This window comes from Heteronotia binoei, unplaced genomic scaffold (genome assembly GCF_032191835.1).
Source record: "Heteronotia binoei isolate CCM8104 ecotype False Entrance Well unplaced genomic scaffold, APGP_CSIRO_Hbin_v1 ptg002207l, whole genome shotgun sequence".
In the NCBI taxonomy this organism is placed as follows: domain Eukaryota; kingdom Metazoa; phylum Chordata; class Lepidosauria; order Squamata; family Gekkonidae; genus Heteronotia; species Heteronotia binoei.
The window spans coordinates 15,209-30,728 of NW_026800584.1; the positions used below are offsets into that span (position 1 = coordinate 15,209).

Sequence of the window (15,520 nt, forward strand, 5' to 3'; positions counted from 1 at the left end):
AAACCCGGTTCTCCCAGATAAGAGAGCTATGGCTGACCCAAGGCCATTCCAGCAGCTGCAAGTGGAAGAGGGGGAATCAAACCCGGTTCTCCCAGATAAGAGAGCTCTGGCTGACCCAAGGCCATTCCTGCAGCTGCAAGTGGAGGAGGGGGGAATCAAATCCGGTTCTCCCAGATAAGAGAGCTCTGGCTGACCCAAGGCCATTCCAGCAGCTGCAAGTGGAGGAGTGGGGAATCAAAACCGGTTCTCCCAGATAAGAGAGCTCTGGCTGAGCCAAGGCCATTCCTGCAGCTGCAAGTGGAGGAGGGGGGAATCAAACCCGGTTCTCCCAGATAAGAGAGCTCTGGCTGACCCAAGGCCATTCCAGCAGCTGCAAGTGGAGGAGTGGGGAATCAAACCCGGTTCTCCCAGATAAGAGAGCTCTTGCTGAGCCAAGGCCATTCCTGCAGCTGCAAGTAGAGCAGTGGGGAATCAAACCTGGTTCTCCCAGATAAGAGAGCTCTGGCTGACCCAAGGCCATTCCAGCAGCTGCAAGTGGAGGAGTGGGAAATCAAACCCGGTTCTCCCAGATAAGAGAGCTCTGGCTGACCCAAGGCCATTCCAGCAGCTGCAAGTAGAGGGGTGCAGAATCAAACCCGGTTCTCCTAGATAAGAGAGCTCTGGCTGACCCAAGGCCATTCCAGTAGCTGCAAGTGGAGGAGTGTGGAATCAAACCCAGTTCTCCCAGATAAGAGAGCTATGGCTGACCCAAGGCCATTCCAGGAGGTGCAAGTGCAGGAGTGGGGAATCAAACCCGGTTCTCCCAGATAAGAGAGCTATGGCTGACCCAAGGCCATTCCAGCAGCTGCAAGTGGAGGAGTGGGGAATCAAACCCGGTTCTCCCAGATAAGAGAGCTCTTGCTGACCCAAGGCCATTCCAGCAGCTGCAAGTGGAGCAGTGGGGAATCAAACCTGGTTCTCCCAGATAAGAGAGCTCTGGCTGACCCAAGGCCATTCCAGCAGCTGCAAGTGGAGGAGTGGGAAATCAAACCCGGTTCTCCCAGATAAGAGAGCTCTGGCTGACCCAAGGCCATTCCAGCAGCTGCAAGTAGAGGGGTGCAGAATCAAACCCGGTTCTCCTAGATAAGAGAGCTCTGGCTGACCCAAGGCCATTCCAGTAGCTGCAAGTGGAGGAGTGGGGAATCAAACCCGGTTCTTCCAGATAAGAGAGCTATGGCTGACCCAAGGCCATTCCAGCAGCTGAAAGTGCAGGAGTGGGGAATCAAACCTGGTTCTCCCAGATAAGAGAGCTTTGGCTGACCCAAGGCCATTCCAGGAGGTGCAAGTGCAGGAGTGTGGAATCAAACCTGGTTCTCCCAGATAAGAGAGCTATGGCTGACCCAAGGCCATTCCAGGAGGTGCAAGTGGAGGTGTGGGGAATCAAACCCGGTTCTCCCAGATAAGAGAGCTATGGCTGACCCAAGGCCATTCCAGCAGCTGCAAGTGGAAGAGGGGGAATCAAACCCGGTTCTCCCAGATAAGAGAGCTCTGGCTGAGCCAAGGCCATTCCTGCAGCTGCAAGTGGAGGAGGGGGGAATCAAATCCGGTTCTCCCAGATAAGAGAGCTCTGGCTGACCCAAGGCCATTCCAGCAGCTGCAAGTGGAGGAGGGGGGAATCAAAACCGGTTCTCCCAGATAAGAGAGTTCTGGCTGAGCCAAGGCCATTCCTGCAGCTGCAAGTGGAGGAGGGGGGAATCAAACCCGGTTCTCCCAGATAAGAGAGCTCTTGCTGACCCAAGGCCATTCCAGCAGCTGCAAGTGGAGGAGTGGGGAATCAAACCCGGTTCTCCCAGATAAGAGAGCTCTGGCTGAGCCAAGGCCATTCCAGCAGATGCAAGTGGAAGAGTGGGATCCAACCCGGTTCTCCCAGATCATTTGACTGAACTCGGAAGGATGGAAGGCTGAGTCCACCTTGGGCCGGCTACCTGAATCCAACTTTCGCCATAATCGAACTCAGTTCATGAACAGAGAGTTCAGACCACAGTACTGCTGCTTTACCACTCTGTGCCACGGGGCCGCTAACAAAATAAAAGCCAATAAAGTATTTTTCGGTTATTTGCTTGGTTCAGTTTATGCAAACCCCCAGTGACCAGCGTGCCAAATAATCCATCAGTCCCAAATATTTGAGTCCCAATATTATACCGATATTGGGATTCAGGAATATTGGGAAATACCAATATTTTTCAGGGTCAGTATACTATTTTTTGTGTGTGCACACACCTAGATTTCACTTCTACCTTCACACTGCTTCTTTGGCGCAGGGCTTAGAGCAATTTCCATTGTGGGGAAGGCAAGGGCAAACCACCCTGTAAAAAGTCTGCCGTGAAAACATTGTGAAAGCAATGTCACCCCAGAGTCGGAAATGATTGGTGCTTGCACAGGGAACCTTTTCTTTAAAGAGCCCTGTGGCGCACAGTGTGAAAGCTGCAGTACTGCAGTCCTAAGCTCTGCTCACGACCTGAGTTCGATCCCTCGCGGAAGCTGGGTTTTCAGGTAAAAACATAAGAGAAGCCATGTTAGATCAGGCCAATGGCCCATCCAGTCCAACATTCTGTGTCACACAGCGGCCAAGTATACACACACACACACACACACACACACACACACACACACTGTGGCTAATAGCCACTGATGGACCTCTGCTCCATATTTTTATCTAACCCCCTCTTGAAGGTGGCCATGCTTGTGGCCGCCACCACCTCCTGTGGCAGTGAATTCCGTGGTAGCCGGCTCGAGGTTGACTCAGCCTTCCATCCTTCCGAGGTCGGTCAAAGGAGTCCCCAGCTTGCTGGGGGGAAAGTGTAAAAGACTGGGGAAGGCAATGGCAAACCACCCTATAAAAAGTCTGCCATGAAAACGTTGTGAAAGCAACGTCACCCCAGAGTCGGAAACGACTGGTGCTTGCACAGGGGACTACCTTTACCTTTTTAGCTCTTCTCAGTCCAAATTTCTGGAGCATCTCTAGAGGGGGGAAGGTGCAGAGGGACATGGAACACCCCCCCCCCGCTCAAAAAAACACAGGATAGCAAGTCCCCCTTGTCTCTTCCTGTTCCACAGTCACCGTCTCCTCCCTGCCCTCCAGCAAAACCTACCTGCAATATTCAGCGTTGGCATCATCTTCTGTAACTGCAAATCAAGTAACTGGTGTTAGTAACTAGCAGGCAGGATGACCTCTGGCTGGAATAGGGTTGCCAAGTCCAATTCAAGAAATATCTGGGGACTTTGGGGGTGAAGCCAGGAGACATTGGGGGCGGAGCCAGGAGCAAGGGTATGACAAGCAGAATTGAACTCCAAAGGGAGTTCTGGCCATCACATTGAAAGGGACCGCACACCTTTTTAGGTGCCTTCCTTCCATAGGAAATAATGAAGGATAGGGGCACCTTCTTTCAGGGCTCACAGAATTGGACCCCCTGGTCCAATCGTTTTGAAACTGGGGGAGAGGCACTAGATACTATACTGAAAATTTGGTGCCTCTACCTCAAAATACAGCTCCCCCAGAGCCCCCGAAACCTCCAGATCAATTCCCCGTTATACCCTGTGAGAATGGATCTCCACATAGGGAATAACGAAGTGCTCAGCAGACGTTTCCCTCCCCCCCCCCCGTTTCTGGGGACTCTGAAGCGAGGGATTGGCCTCTCTACTCACGAGTTGCTGCCAACTTCTTCCAAGTAACACAGACCCCCCCCATCCCAAGAGGAAGCCTTTCAATCGGAGACTGAAGCCTCCGGAGGAAGAAAGGCACATGGTCCTCTGGGGGCGGGGCTTCCCCCCACCGGCCAGCTGACGGGGGGCGGGAAGGAGCCTTCGAAAGCGGAAGAACCCCCGCTAGAACCTTTGGATTGGCAAGCCTAAACTGGAACCTGTCACTTTTTGAGTGTTTTTAAACTAGCCCCTCCCCCCGGAACTGCCAGTATTTGTTCATTACATATTTAATCGAGAACCTTGACAAAGTTTCTGACGCATCCTGCACTCCTCTTTTCTCTCCATGGTCTCACCTTCTTTTAAGCTTAATTGCAATGAAAACACTCTTGCCTATCAGTACCTCAGGGCATTAATACGTTTCCTCGCTTCCGTCTCTGCCCAGCTTCATTTTCCCTTAAGGCATTCATGAGTCTATTGCAATACCACTGTTGCAGCCACTGAGACTGGACTACTGCAGTGTGCTTTACTTGGGGCTACCCTTGAAGAGTGTCCCGAAGCGGCAGTTTTAAGAGGGGAGGGACGGTGGCTCAGTGGTAGAGCATCTGTTTGGGAAGCAGAAGGTCCCAGGTTCAATCCCCGGCATCTCCAACTCAAAAGGGTCCAGGCAAGTAGGCGTGAAAAACCTCAGCTTGAGACCCTGGAGAGCAGGGGAGGGACGGTGGCTCAGTGGTAGAGCACCTGCTTGGTAAGCAGAAGGTCCCAGGTTCAATCCCCGGCATCTCCAACTCAAAAGGGTCCAGGCAAGTAGGCGTGAAAAACCTCAGCTTGAGACCCTGGAGAGCAGGGGAGGGACTGTGGCTCAGTAGTAGAGCACCTGCTTGGTAAGCAGAAGGTCCCAGGTTCAATCCCCGGCATCTCCAACTCAAAAGGGTCCAGGCAAGTAGGCATGAGAAACCTCCGCTTGAGACCCTGGAGAGCAGGGGAGGGATGGTGGCTCAGTGGTAGAGCCTCTGCTTGGTAAGCAGAAGGTCCCAGGTTCAATCCCCGGCATCTCCAAAAAGGGTCCAGGCAAGTAGGCATGAAAATCCTCATCTTGAGACCCTGGAGAGCCGCTGCCAGTCTGAGAAGACAATACTGACTTTGATGGACCGAGGGTCTGATTCAGTATAAGGCAGCTTCATATGTTCATATGTTCAATGCTGTGGGTAGACTGCTGGTCAGGGTCAGCTACTAGAAGCAACCCCGCCCCCCCGCCAATACTGCAGCAATTACACTGGCTACTCTCTAGAGGGGCTGCTGGGAAACACTAATCTAATTACTTAAGCGTAAACAAGTGGGGGGGGGGGTCAGGGGACCGGGGTCCCCTCCTATTTGATACTGGGATCCTGTTTACAAACAGCAAGACCGATTTCGCATGAGGCTCGTTCCGGGTGGAGAGCCCTTTTGCTTAGGGTTGCCAATTCAAGAAATATCTGGGGACTTTGGGGGTCGAGCCAGGAGACTTTGGGGGTGGAGTCAGGAGACATTAAGGGTGGAGCCAAGATCAAGGCTATGACAAGCATAATTGAACTCCAAAGGGAGTTCTGGCCATCACATTTAAAGGGACGACACACCTTTTCAATTCCTTCCTTCCATAGGAAATAATGGATAGGGGCACCTTCTTTTGGGGCTCATAGAATTGGACCCCCTGGTCCAATCTTTTTGGAACTCGGTGGGTATTTTGGGGAGAGGCACTAGATGCTATACTGAAAATTTGGTGCCTCTACCCCAAAAAAGCAGCCCCCCTGAGCCCCAGATACCCGTGGATCAATTCTCCATGATTTTCTATGGGAATAAATTTCCATAGGGAATAACAGAGTTCCCAGCAGACATGTCCTCCCACCCCCGCTTTCTGATGACCCTGAAGCGGGGGGGAGGGCCTTCAAACTGGGGGATCCCCTGCCCCCACCTGGGGATTGGCAACCCTACTTTTGCTCCCGGCATTTCTCTCTGTTTTCACACAAGCTGCTCCGGAGCTGCGAGTTGGCGCGTGGCTTTCCTGTGGCAAGCAAGATCCTCTTACAAGCGGTTTCTGCTTGCAGCAGAAAAGCGGCGAGCCAACTCTCAACTCCGGGGCAGCTTGTGTGAAAACCGAGAGAAGCGCCGGGGGGCAAAAGGGCTCTTCACTTGGAACGAGCCTTAGTGCAAAGTCCTGGAATGCTGCATTAAAAGCATGTGCTTCAACATTTTGCTGGACCCTCGGACCTGTTGGAGTTGCTCTGTTCACACCACGGCAAGGAACCCCAAGATTTCTCCCAGCAGATAAACTAATTAGCAAGCCGGTGAGTCACCAACACTCACCTCTTCCTCCTCTTCACCTCCGGCCTGCTCATCTCCAGCAAAGGACTCTGAAAGACAGAGCAGGAAACCGTCAGCTTCTTGGGCACAGAAATGGCCCAGACCAAGGGAACTGTAGGGCTGCAAGCTACTAACAAGAAGACAACATTGGATTTATATTCCCCCCTCTACTCCGAATCTCAGAGCGGCTCACACAATCTCCTTTATCTTCCTCCCTCACAACAGACACCCTTTGAGGTGGGTGGGGCTGAGAGAGCTCTGACGGAAGCTGCCCTTTCAAGGACAACCTCTGCCAGAGCTCTGGCTGACCCAAGGCCATTCCAGCAGGTGCAAGTGGAGGAGTGGGGAATCAAACCCGGTTCTCCCAGATAAGAGAGCTCTGGCTGACCCAAGGCCATTCCAGCAGCTGCAAGTGGAGGAGTGGGGAATCAAACCCGGTTCTCCCAGATAAGAGAGCTCTGGCTGACCCAAGGCCATTCCAGCAGGTGCAAGTGGAGGAGTGGGGAATCAAACCCGGTTCTCCCAGATAAGAGAGCTCTGGCTGACCCAAGGCCATTCCAGCAGGTGCAAGTGGAGGAGTGGGGAATCCAACCTGGTTCTCCCAGATAAGAGAGCTCTGGCTGACCCAAGGCCATTCCAGCAGCTGCAAGTGGAGGAGTGGGGAATCAAACCCGGTTCTCCCAGATAAGAGAGCTCTGGCTGACCCAAGGCCATTCCAGCAGCTGCAAGTGGACGAGTGGGGAATCCAACCCGGTTCTCCCATATAAGAGAGCTCTGGCTGACCCAAGGCCATTCCAGCAGCTGCTGCAAGTGGAGGAGTGGGGAATCCAACCCGGTTCTCCCAGATAAGAGAGCTCTGGCTGACCCAAGGCCATTCCAGCAGCTGCTGCAAGTGGAGGAGTGGGGAATCAAGCCCGGTTCTCCCAGATAAGAGTCCGCACACTTCACCACTGCACCACACTGGCTCTGACACAGCACTGGCCCAGCCCGTTTCCATACTATGCTTGGGCCACCCTACAGGGAAGGGAAAAAATGACCATGTTTGCCTGAGGACTAACATCTGTTCATTTATGTTTGCAGAAAGGATGTTCACTTGGCAGTTGGGAAAGCCCAGAATCTGACAGACAGGTGGAAAGCTGGGGCTGTCAAGTCCAACTCAAGAAATATCTGGGGACTTTGGGGGTGGAGCCAGGAGCAAGGTTGTGAAAAGCATCACTGAACTCCAAAGGGAGTTCTGGCCATCACATTTAAAGGGACAGCACACCTTTTAAATGCTTTCCCTCCACTGGAAATCATGAAGGTTAGGGGCACCTTCTTTGGGGGCTCATAGAATCGGACCCCCTGGTCCAATCTTTTTGAAACTTGGAGGGTGTTTTGGGGAGAGGCACTGGATGCTATGCTGCAAATTTGGTGCCTCTGTCTCAAAAAACAGCCCTATATACCTGCAGATCAATTCCCCATTATACCCTATGGGAATTGGTCTCATTAGGGAATCACAGAGTGCCCAGCAGGCATTTCCCTCTCACCCATCCACCCCCGCTTTCTGATGACCCTGAAGTGGGGGGAGGGCCTCCAACCCGGGGGATCCCCTGCCCCCGCCTGGTGTAAAGCCGGAGTAAGGACTTTAAGAAGCGCTGGTTCCAATCTTAGTTGCGGCAAAGAAGAAGGATTACAGAAACATGAAATCAACCTCGGATTCACGTTGCCGCCTATTTTTTGAAAGAAACACAGCTACTTTACAGTCTACAAGTGCGACCTGAAAACATCACCCATCAGAGAAGACAAGCTGGCAACTGGATTTCGTGTTGGATATTTAAATCGTGGACTTAATAATAATAATAATGACTAATTAATAATTAGAGCCCATTTGGTGTCGGAGAGCCGGGTTGGTGTAGTGGTTAAGTGTGCGGACTCTTATCTGGGAGAACCGGGTTTGATTCTCCACTCCTCCACTTGCACCTGCTGGCATGGCCTTGGGTCAGCCAGAGCTCTTTTATCTGGGAGAACCGGGTTTGATTCCCCACTCCTCCACTTGCACCTGCTAGCATGGCCTTGGGTCAGCCATAGCTCTGGCAGAGGTTGTCCTTGAAAGGGCAGCTGCTGTGAGAGCCCTCTCCAGCCCCACCCACCTCACAGGGTGTCTGTTGTGGGGGAGGAAGGGAAAGGAGATTGTGAGCCGCTCTGAGACTCTTCGGAGTGGAGGGTGGGATATAAATCCAATATCTTCATCTACCTCACAGGGTGTCTGTTGTGGGGGAAAAAAGGTAAAGGAGATTGTGAGCCGCTCTGAGACTCTTTGGAGTGGAGGGCGGGATATAAATCCAATATCTTCATCATCTTCTTAATGATTAATAATGACTGCGGGACACACTAATTGCTACTCGCAGAAGCAAAAAGCGAAACGCTGGATAAAGTACTGCCGCGTTGCGATCTACCGTCTGTGCCTTGCTGTACAGAAGAAGGATTTTATGGAGTATAGATCTCCTTGAAAGGCTGCCTTTTGCAAGCATTACTCTTCGGTTCTCCTCACAGAATTTTTTCAATTGGAATTATTGTCAACACCCCGTCTCGGAAAAATATCGGACAGCGGTTGCCTTTGGAGTGACTTTGGGGGTTGATCTTTGTTCCTTATGCACTGTTCTTACGATGTTTGTAAATCTGTGATTTTGTACTTTCAGGAGTATTAATGAAGCACAGAATTTGTTCACTGTTGTGAGGCTGGTTTTCGCGGAGGGTTTTTTCCCTATTTCCTTGCTCCACCTGGGGACTGGCAAAGTTTAAAATCTAGGGAGTACGATAGGATTCACCACCGAGAGCCCACGTGTAGGATAGTGCCCCAACACCTTTCCTGGTGCCCAGAAATTTTTTGGAAAGTAGGTGTGGCCAGATGGGGGTTTTGCCCAGCAAGGCTTCCGATTGGCTGTGGAGATTTTCAAAAAGCCTGCTTCGGCGGCGGCTGGGTGACGGCAGCTGAGTGGCTGAAGGTAAGCTGAAAACACCAAATATCTCCCTTGTAGAATGAAAACAATGTACTGAATATCTCCAACACATAAAGAACAATGTGCTAAATATCTCCAACACATAAGTCATACACAAAACACTAGTATTACGTATGAGAAAAATTCAAAACACGCACACACTGTTGCCAATAAATACAATCCAGCATAACACAAACCAAACCACCAAATTCCATTGCCGTTCCAGGCTTCCAAGGAATATGTAAAGACTTATACAAGACTCAAAGGTGATAAAAATATTTTCTCCAACTGTGCATAAAGTGTGTTCTCGACGGAATTTCGATCGTTACGCTTCCCTTTTCCGTTAATATCTTTGTCAAGAGATGCACGTATGAATAACGAAAAGCCTTTACTCTGTGGCTCTCTAAACCATGTCAGCTTCAAAAATATTTATTCTAATATTGCTTATCTCTGGAGCCTTACAGCCTCTGTAATATTCACGACTACTGGCTCAGCATAAAGTATGTACCACTGAGTTGTGAATATTACAATATTTTTGAAGCTGCCGTATAGTTTAAAGAGCCTCAGAGCAAAGGCTTTTCGTTATTCATATGTGCATCTCTTGACAAAGATATCAACCGAAAAGGGAAACGTAACGATCGAAATTCCGTCGAGAACATACTTTATGCACAGTTGGAGAATATATTTTTATCAGCTTTGAGTATTGTATACGTCTTTATATATTCTGGTTGTTTAGTCTTTCTCCCCGTCCCTGTTTTTTTCATTGAAGGTAAGCTGAGGCAGCCATTTTGTGGCTGGCTCCTCCTCCTGTGGCGGCCATCGAAATAGAGGGGCACCAAAGAAGAGGTACAAGGACTCCTTGAAGAAATCCCTTGGCACCTGTCGCATCAACCATCACCAGTGGTCTGACCTAGCCTCAGATCGCAAAGCATGGAGGCACACCATCCACCAGGCTGTCTCTTCCTTTGAGAACGCACGCATAGCTGGTCTTGAGGACAAAAGGAGATTGAGGAAGAATCGCACTGCTACAGCACCAACCCCAAATCAGACTTTTCCCTGCAGCCACTGTGGCCGGACCTGCCTGTCCCGCATTGGTCTTGTCAGCCACCAGCGAGCCTGCAGCAGACGTGGTCTATTGCACCCTTCTTAAATCTTCATTCGTGAAGTCAAGCCGAGAGAGAGAGTCTTTCTCCCCGTCCCTGTATTTTTTCATTGAAGGTAAGCTGAGGCAGCCATTTTGTGGCTGGCTCCTCCTCCTGTGGCAGCCATTTTTGCAGAAATTTAAATAAATACAGAAGTTTAAATCAATCAAGTTTAAATACACAGATAGATAAAGCTGTTGTCCAACTTGGACACAAGCTTCATATTTTGCTGCCCACACAGGAAAAAAGAGGATTGTAAAAAGCGGTCAGAAGGGGAGACTCCGAAAAGAAAGTGGGACCCGGAATCGAGACTCCACGGGCCGGCTGGTACCTCCATTGGGCTGCGGCACATCAGAAACCTCGTAGATCTTGTACGGCTGCATGGGCGTCTCCTTGGTCCCATCGTAGATGAGGTTAAACTCCCGGCTCTTGTTGAGGGCGCAGCGCAAGTTGGCTTTCCACTTGGCGGGATCCGGTTCGTCCACCCCTTCATTGTACTTGCCGGTCTCTTTCGCCCAGGCCTGCCAACAGTGGAGATCCTATTTATAGGCCACCTGCTATATAGATCAACCCATCGTGGGTTGGCAAATCTCACTATACCTCTTGGATGGCTCCTCCCATCCCCCAATCCCACCCTCCCAGGCTCCACCCCTTAAATCTCAAGGGATTTCCAACCAGACTGCCGCTGGGGTGACTTTTGGGAAGGACTGGCTGTTCCAAGGCAGTTTTCCCCTCCCACTCTTCCCCTGGCCCTAAGACGTGCCAGACTATGAGCAATGCAGAGAGCAGATCACAAAGACAAAAGCAAAAGTATACAAAGAAGAAACACTGCAAGAGAGCTGGTTTGGTGTAGTGGTTAAGTGTGCAGACTCTTATCTGGGAGCTTTGATTCCCCACTCCTCCGCTTGCAGCTGCTGGAATGGCCTTGGGTCAGCCAGAGCTCTCTTATCTGGGAGCACCGGATTGGATTCTCCACTGCTCCACTTGCACCTGCTGGAATAGCCTTGGGTCAGCCAGAGCTCTCTTATCTGGGAGCACCGGGTTTGATTCCCCCCTCCTCCACTTGCAGTTGCTGGAATGGCCTTGGGTCAGCCATAGCTCTCGCAGGAGTTGTCCTTGAAAAGGCAGTTTTTGTCAGAGCTCTCTCTCAGTCCCACCCACCTCCCAGGGTGTCTGTTGTGGGGGAAGAAGATAAAGGAGATTGTGAGTCGCTCTGAGATTCAGAGCATAGGGCAGGGTATAAATCCGATATCTTCTTCTTCTATAAGTGATTTGACAGCCCTGTATACACACACAGTGTGGGGGAGCTGTGGAACTGTGGTCTTACTGTTCAGTTAAGAACCCCCCAGAAGCCTCTGGGAAAATCAGCATCCACAAACCAATTCAGAAGGGATGACATTTTTGGTTTCTGACTGGGAGAAATTCCAGTTTGGTGTAGTGGTTAATTGTGTGGACTCTTATCTGGGAGAACCGGGTTTGATTCCCCACTCATCCACTTGCAGCTGCTGGAATGGCCTTGGGTCAGCCAGAGCTCTCTTATCTGGGAGAACCAGGTTTGATTCCCCACTCCTCCACTTGCAGCTGCTGGAATGGCCTTGGGTCAGCCAGAGCTCTCTTATCTGGGAGAACCGGGTTTGATTCTCCACTCCTCTGCTTGCAGCTGCTGGAATGGCCTTGGGTCAGCCGTAGCTCTCGCAGAAGTTGTCCTTGAAATGGCAGTTTTTTGTCAGAGCTCTCTCTCAGCCCCACCCACCTCCCAGGGTGTCTGTTGTGGGGGAAGAAGATAAAGGAGATTGTGAGTCGCTCTGAGATTCAGCATAGGGCAGGGTATAAATCCGATATCTTCTTCTTCTATAAGTGATTTGACAGCCCTGTATACACACACAGTGTGGGGGAGCTGTGGAACTGTGGTCTTACTGTTTAGTTAAGAACCCCCCAGAAGCCTCTGGGAAAATCAGCATCCACAAACCAATTCAGAAGGGATGACATTTTTGGTTTCTGACTGGGAGAAACTCAAGTTTGGTGTAGTGGTTAATTGTGTGGACTCTTATCTGGGAGAACCGAGTGTGATTCCCCACTCCTCCACTTGCACCTGCTGGAATGGCCTTGGGTCAGCCATAGCTCTCTTATCTGGGAGAACCGGGTTTGATTCCCCACTCCTCCACTTGCAGCTGCTGGAATGGCCTTGGGTCAGCCAGAGCTCTCTTATCTGGGAGAACTGGGTTTGATTCCCCACTCCTGCACTTGCAGCTGCTGGAATGCCCTTGGGTCAGCCAGAGCTCTCTTTTCTGGGAGAACCGGGTTTGATTCCCCACTCCTCCACTTGCAGCTGCTGGAATGGCCTTGGGTCAGCCATAGCTCTCTTATCTGGGAGAACCGGGTTTAATTTCCCACTCCTCCACTTGCAGCTGCTGGAATGGCCTTGGGTCAGTCATAGCTCTCGCAGAGTTGTCCTTGAAAGAGAAGCTTCTGGGAGAGCTCTCTCAGCCCCACCTCCCTCAGAGGGTGTCTGTTGTGGGGGGCGGGGGGGGGGGAAGGTAAAGGAGATTGTAGGCCAATCTGAGTCTCTGAGATTTCTGTCCCAAGGGAATGTTGTAAATGTACGTCTTTGTTGACTGTTGGAATTTCTAAGCATCCCGTGCCTGAGGAAATTACTGAAACAGGAAGTGAAAGTTAACCGTCCTGTCGCTGGGCTTAAGGAGAACGGACTATCTAGTGTGCATTCCTGTGAACCACATCCCAAGGGAGGAGCCTCAGCCAATGGAGAAAATTGAGGTTTTGCTCTGTGGCTCCTGCGCGATTGAGCAAGCCTGGCCAAGCAAGCTGTGATGCAGAAGGAAGCAAGAGAGAGGGAGAAGGAAGAAGACAGTCAGTTGGAACTATTCCGCATATATGGAATGAATTTGATACTGTATTACATGTTATCTTAAATTGTATGCTGTTCCACTTTACATTATTGAAATTGTGGAGACTCTAGTTTAGTATATTCTAATTCCGGGGTGTCAAGCTCCTTTGTTATGAGGGCTGGCTCTGACACAAATGAGACCTTGCTGGCCCAAGCCATGTTGGGCCGGGCTGTAGGTGTACCTATTTAAGATTAGGTAGCAGAAATATAAACTTTATAAAGGACACAGATAAACACAATTAAAGATTTTTTTAAAAAAAACCTTAAAATAAAACATTAGCACCTGTTGGTCTTAAAGGTGCTTTCTTTGTATCTCTCCCATGGGATCCAGGGAACTGGGCAAAGGAAGCTCTGCCTCTTTCCTTCCTTCCCCAGGCGACTGGGACAGAGGGAGTCTCAGCCAATAGAAGGCTTGGCTCAGTAGCTCGGCTGTGCAATTGAGAGAGCCTGGCAAAGCAAGCTCTCCCTCCCTCCCTCCCTCCCCAAGGAAGGAGCCTCAGCCAATGGAGTAAACAGAGGTTTTGCTCTGTAGCTCCTGTGCGATTGAGCAAGCCTGGCCAAGCAAGCTGTGATGCAGAAGCAAGAGAGAGGGAGAAGGAAGCAGATGACTGCCAATTGCTCGGGGGTCTGATAGGAGCCTTCCGGGGGCCTGATTTGGCCCCTGGGCCACATGTTTGACACCCTTGTTCGAATTCACATTAATTTTGGCCACAGTAGCCTTTTTTCGGGTCAGTGGTTGTCTTAACTTTTCGTGACCTCTTTCCTGCTATTGGATGCTCACAGGATACAGCCAGTGCATGCCTCCTCCCCCCACCCCGGACCTCACAGACCTTAAAAATGGTGTTCTCGTCTTCTTGGGTGGGGATGTGCCTTGTGGCGTGGCGCCACGGAATGCAGAACTGCTTGCGTTCCGGCTCCACCCAACGAAGTCCCGGGTACTGCCCGCTGTTCACCTGCGCCACCAGCCAGGGCTTCAGACGGATGCGGCGGGGTTGGGAGCTCATGGTGACGTGGCCGGCTGCCGGACCCCAACCTGGAAGGAGAAGGAGGGAAGCGTCAAGGGGGCACAGAACAGAAAGATGAACCCACGAGTGCGAGGAAGTCGGGCACGGCTTTACCTACAACACGCGCTGCCGATCGCATACTAGAAACATACTAGAGGAAGACCGAAACAGGATACAGGATGACCTTGACAGGCTGGACAACTGGGCTAAAATCAGTAAAATGAATTTTCTGTATAAACAATTTTATTAGTAACATATGGTAGTAGAACTATATCTACAACTTATAAAAAGCTTAAGATAAAAAAACAACAACATCATTCTACCCCACATCTTACTTTTCTCCCACCCCTCCCCCAATACTTGACCCCCGCCAGTGTTATTTTTTTTTTTAAAAAAAACAGATATTAAAGGTACTGGGCTAAAATCAGTAAAATGAATTTTAACAGGGAGAAATGTAAAGTTCCGCATTTAGATTGGAAAAATCCAATGCATGGTTGTAGGATAGGAAAGACTTGTCTTAGCAGTGGTCTGTGCGAAAAGGATCTAGGGGTTTTAGTGGATCATACGCTGAACATGAGTCAACAGTGTGATGCGGTGGCTAAAAAGGCCAATGCGATTTTGGGCTGTATCAACAGAAGTATAACGTGAAGTGATGGTATTGCTTTATTCTGCTCTGGTAAGACCTCACCTGGAGTCTTGTGTTCAGTTTTGGACACCGCATTTTAAGAAGGATAGAGACAAGCTGGAACGGGTCCAGAGGAGGGCGACGAAGATGGTGAGGGGTCTGGAGACCAAGTCCTATGAGGAAAGGTTGAAGAAGCTATGGGTGTTTAGCTTGGAGAGGAGGCGGCTGAGAGGTGATAGGATCACTATCTTTAAGCACTTGAAGGGCTGTCATATAGAGGAGGGTGTGGAATTGTTTCTGTGGCCCCGGAAAGTAGGACCAGAACCAAGGGGTTGAAATTAAGTCAAAAGAGTTTCCGGCTCATCATTAGGAAGAACTTCCTGACTGTTAGAGTGCTTCCTCAGTGGAACAGTCTTCCTTGGGAGGTGGTGGGCTCTCCTTCCTTGGAGGTTTTTAAGCAGAGGCTAGATGGCCATCGGACAGCAATGTGGATCCTGTGAATTTTGGGGAAGGTCTTTGTGAGTTTGGATTTTTCCTACCGAAATGCAGAACTTTACATTTCTCACTGTTAAAATTCATTTTATTGATTTTAGCCCAGTTTTCCAGCCTGTCAGGGTCATCCTGTTTCTGTCTTCTTCTGTGTTTGCAACCCCTCCCAATTTAGTATCATCTGCAAATTTAATAAGCATTCCCTCTATTCCTTCATCCAAATCGTCGAGAAAGATGTTGAACAAAACAGGTCCCAGGACAGATCCTTGAGGCATTCCACTTGTCACTTCTCTCCAAAAGGATGAGGAACCATTCACAAGCACTCTTTGGGTGCAATCTGTCAGTCAGGCTCGAAAATG

At 50.3% G+C, this 15,520-nt stretch overlaps 1 protein-coding gene across 1 annotated transcript in view; it reads right to left on the reverse strand.

Annotated features, from left to right (window-relative positions):
• LOC132565940 (interferon regulatory factor 5-like) overlaps positions 1-14,067 on the reverse strand; it is a gene marked incomplete at its 3' end in the record, with an annotated part of 28,871 nt that extends 14,804 nt beyond the window's left edge. The window contains exons 1-4 of the mRNA XM_060230560.1: positions 13,874-14,067; positions 10,470-10,659; positions 6,022-6,068; positions 3,132-3,165 (exon numbers count right to left, since the gene is read on the reverse strand). Of these exons, the coding sequence (XP_060086543.1) occupies positions 3,132-3,165; positions 6,022-6,068; positions 10,470-10,659; positions 13,874-14,047 (445 nt within the window). The remainder of the gene's footprint in view (positions 1-3,131; positions 3,166-6,021; positions 6,069-10,469; positions 10,660-13,873) is intronic.
• Between the last annotated feature and the right edge of the window lie 1,453 nt (positions 14,068-15,520).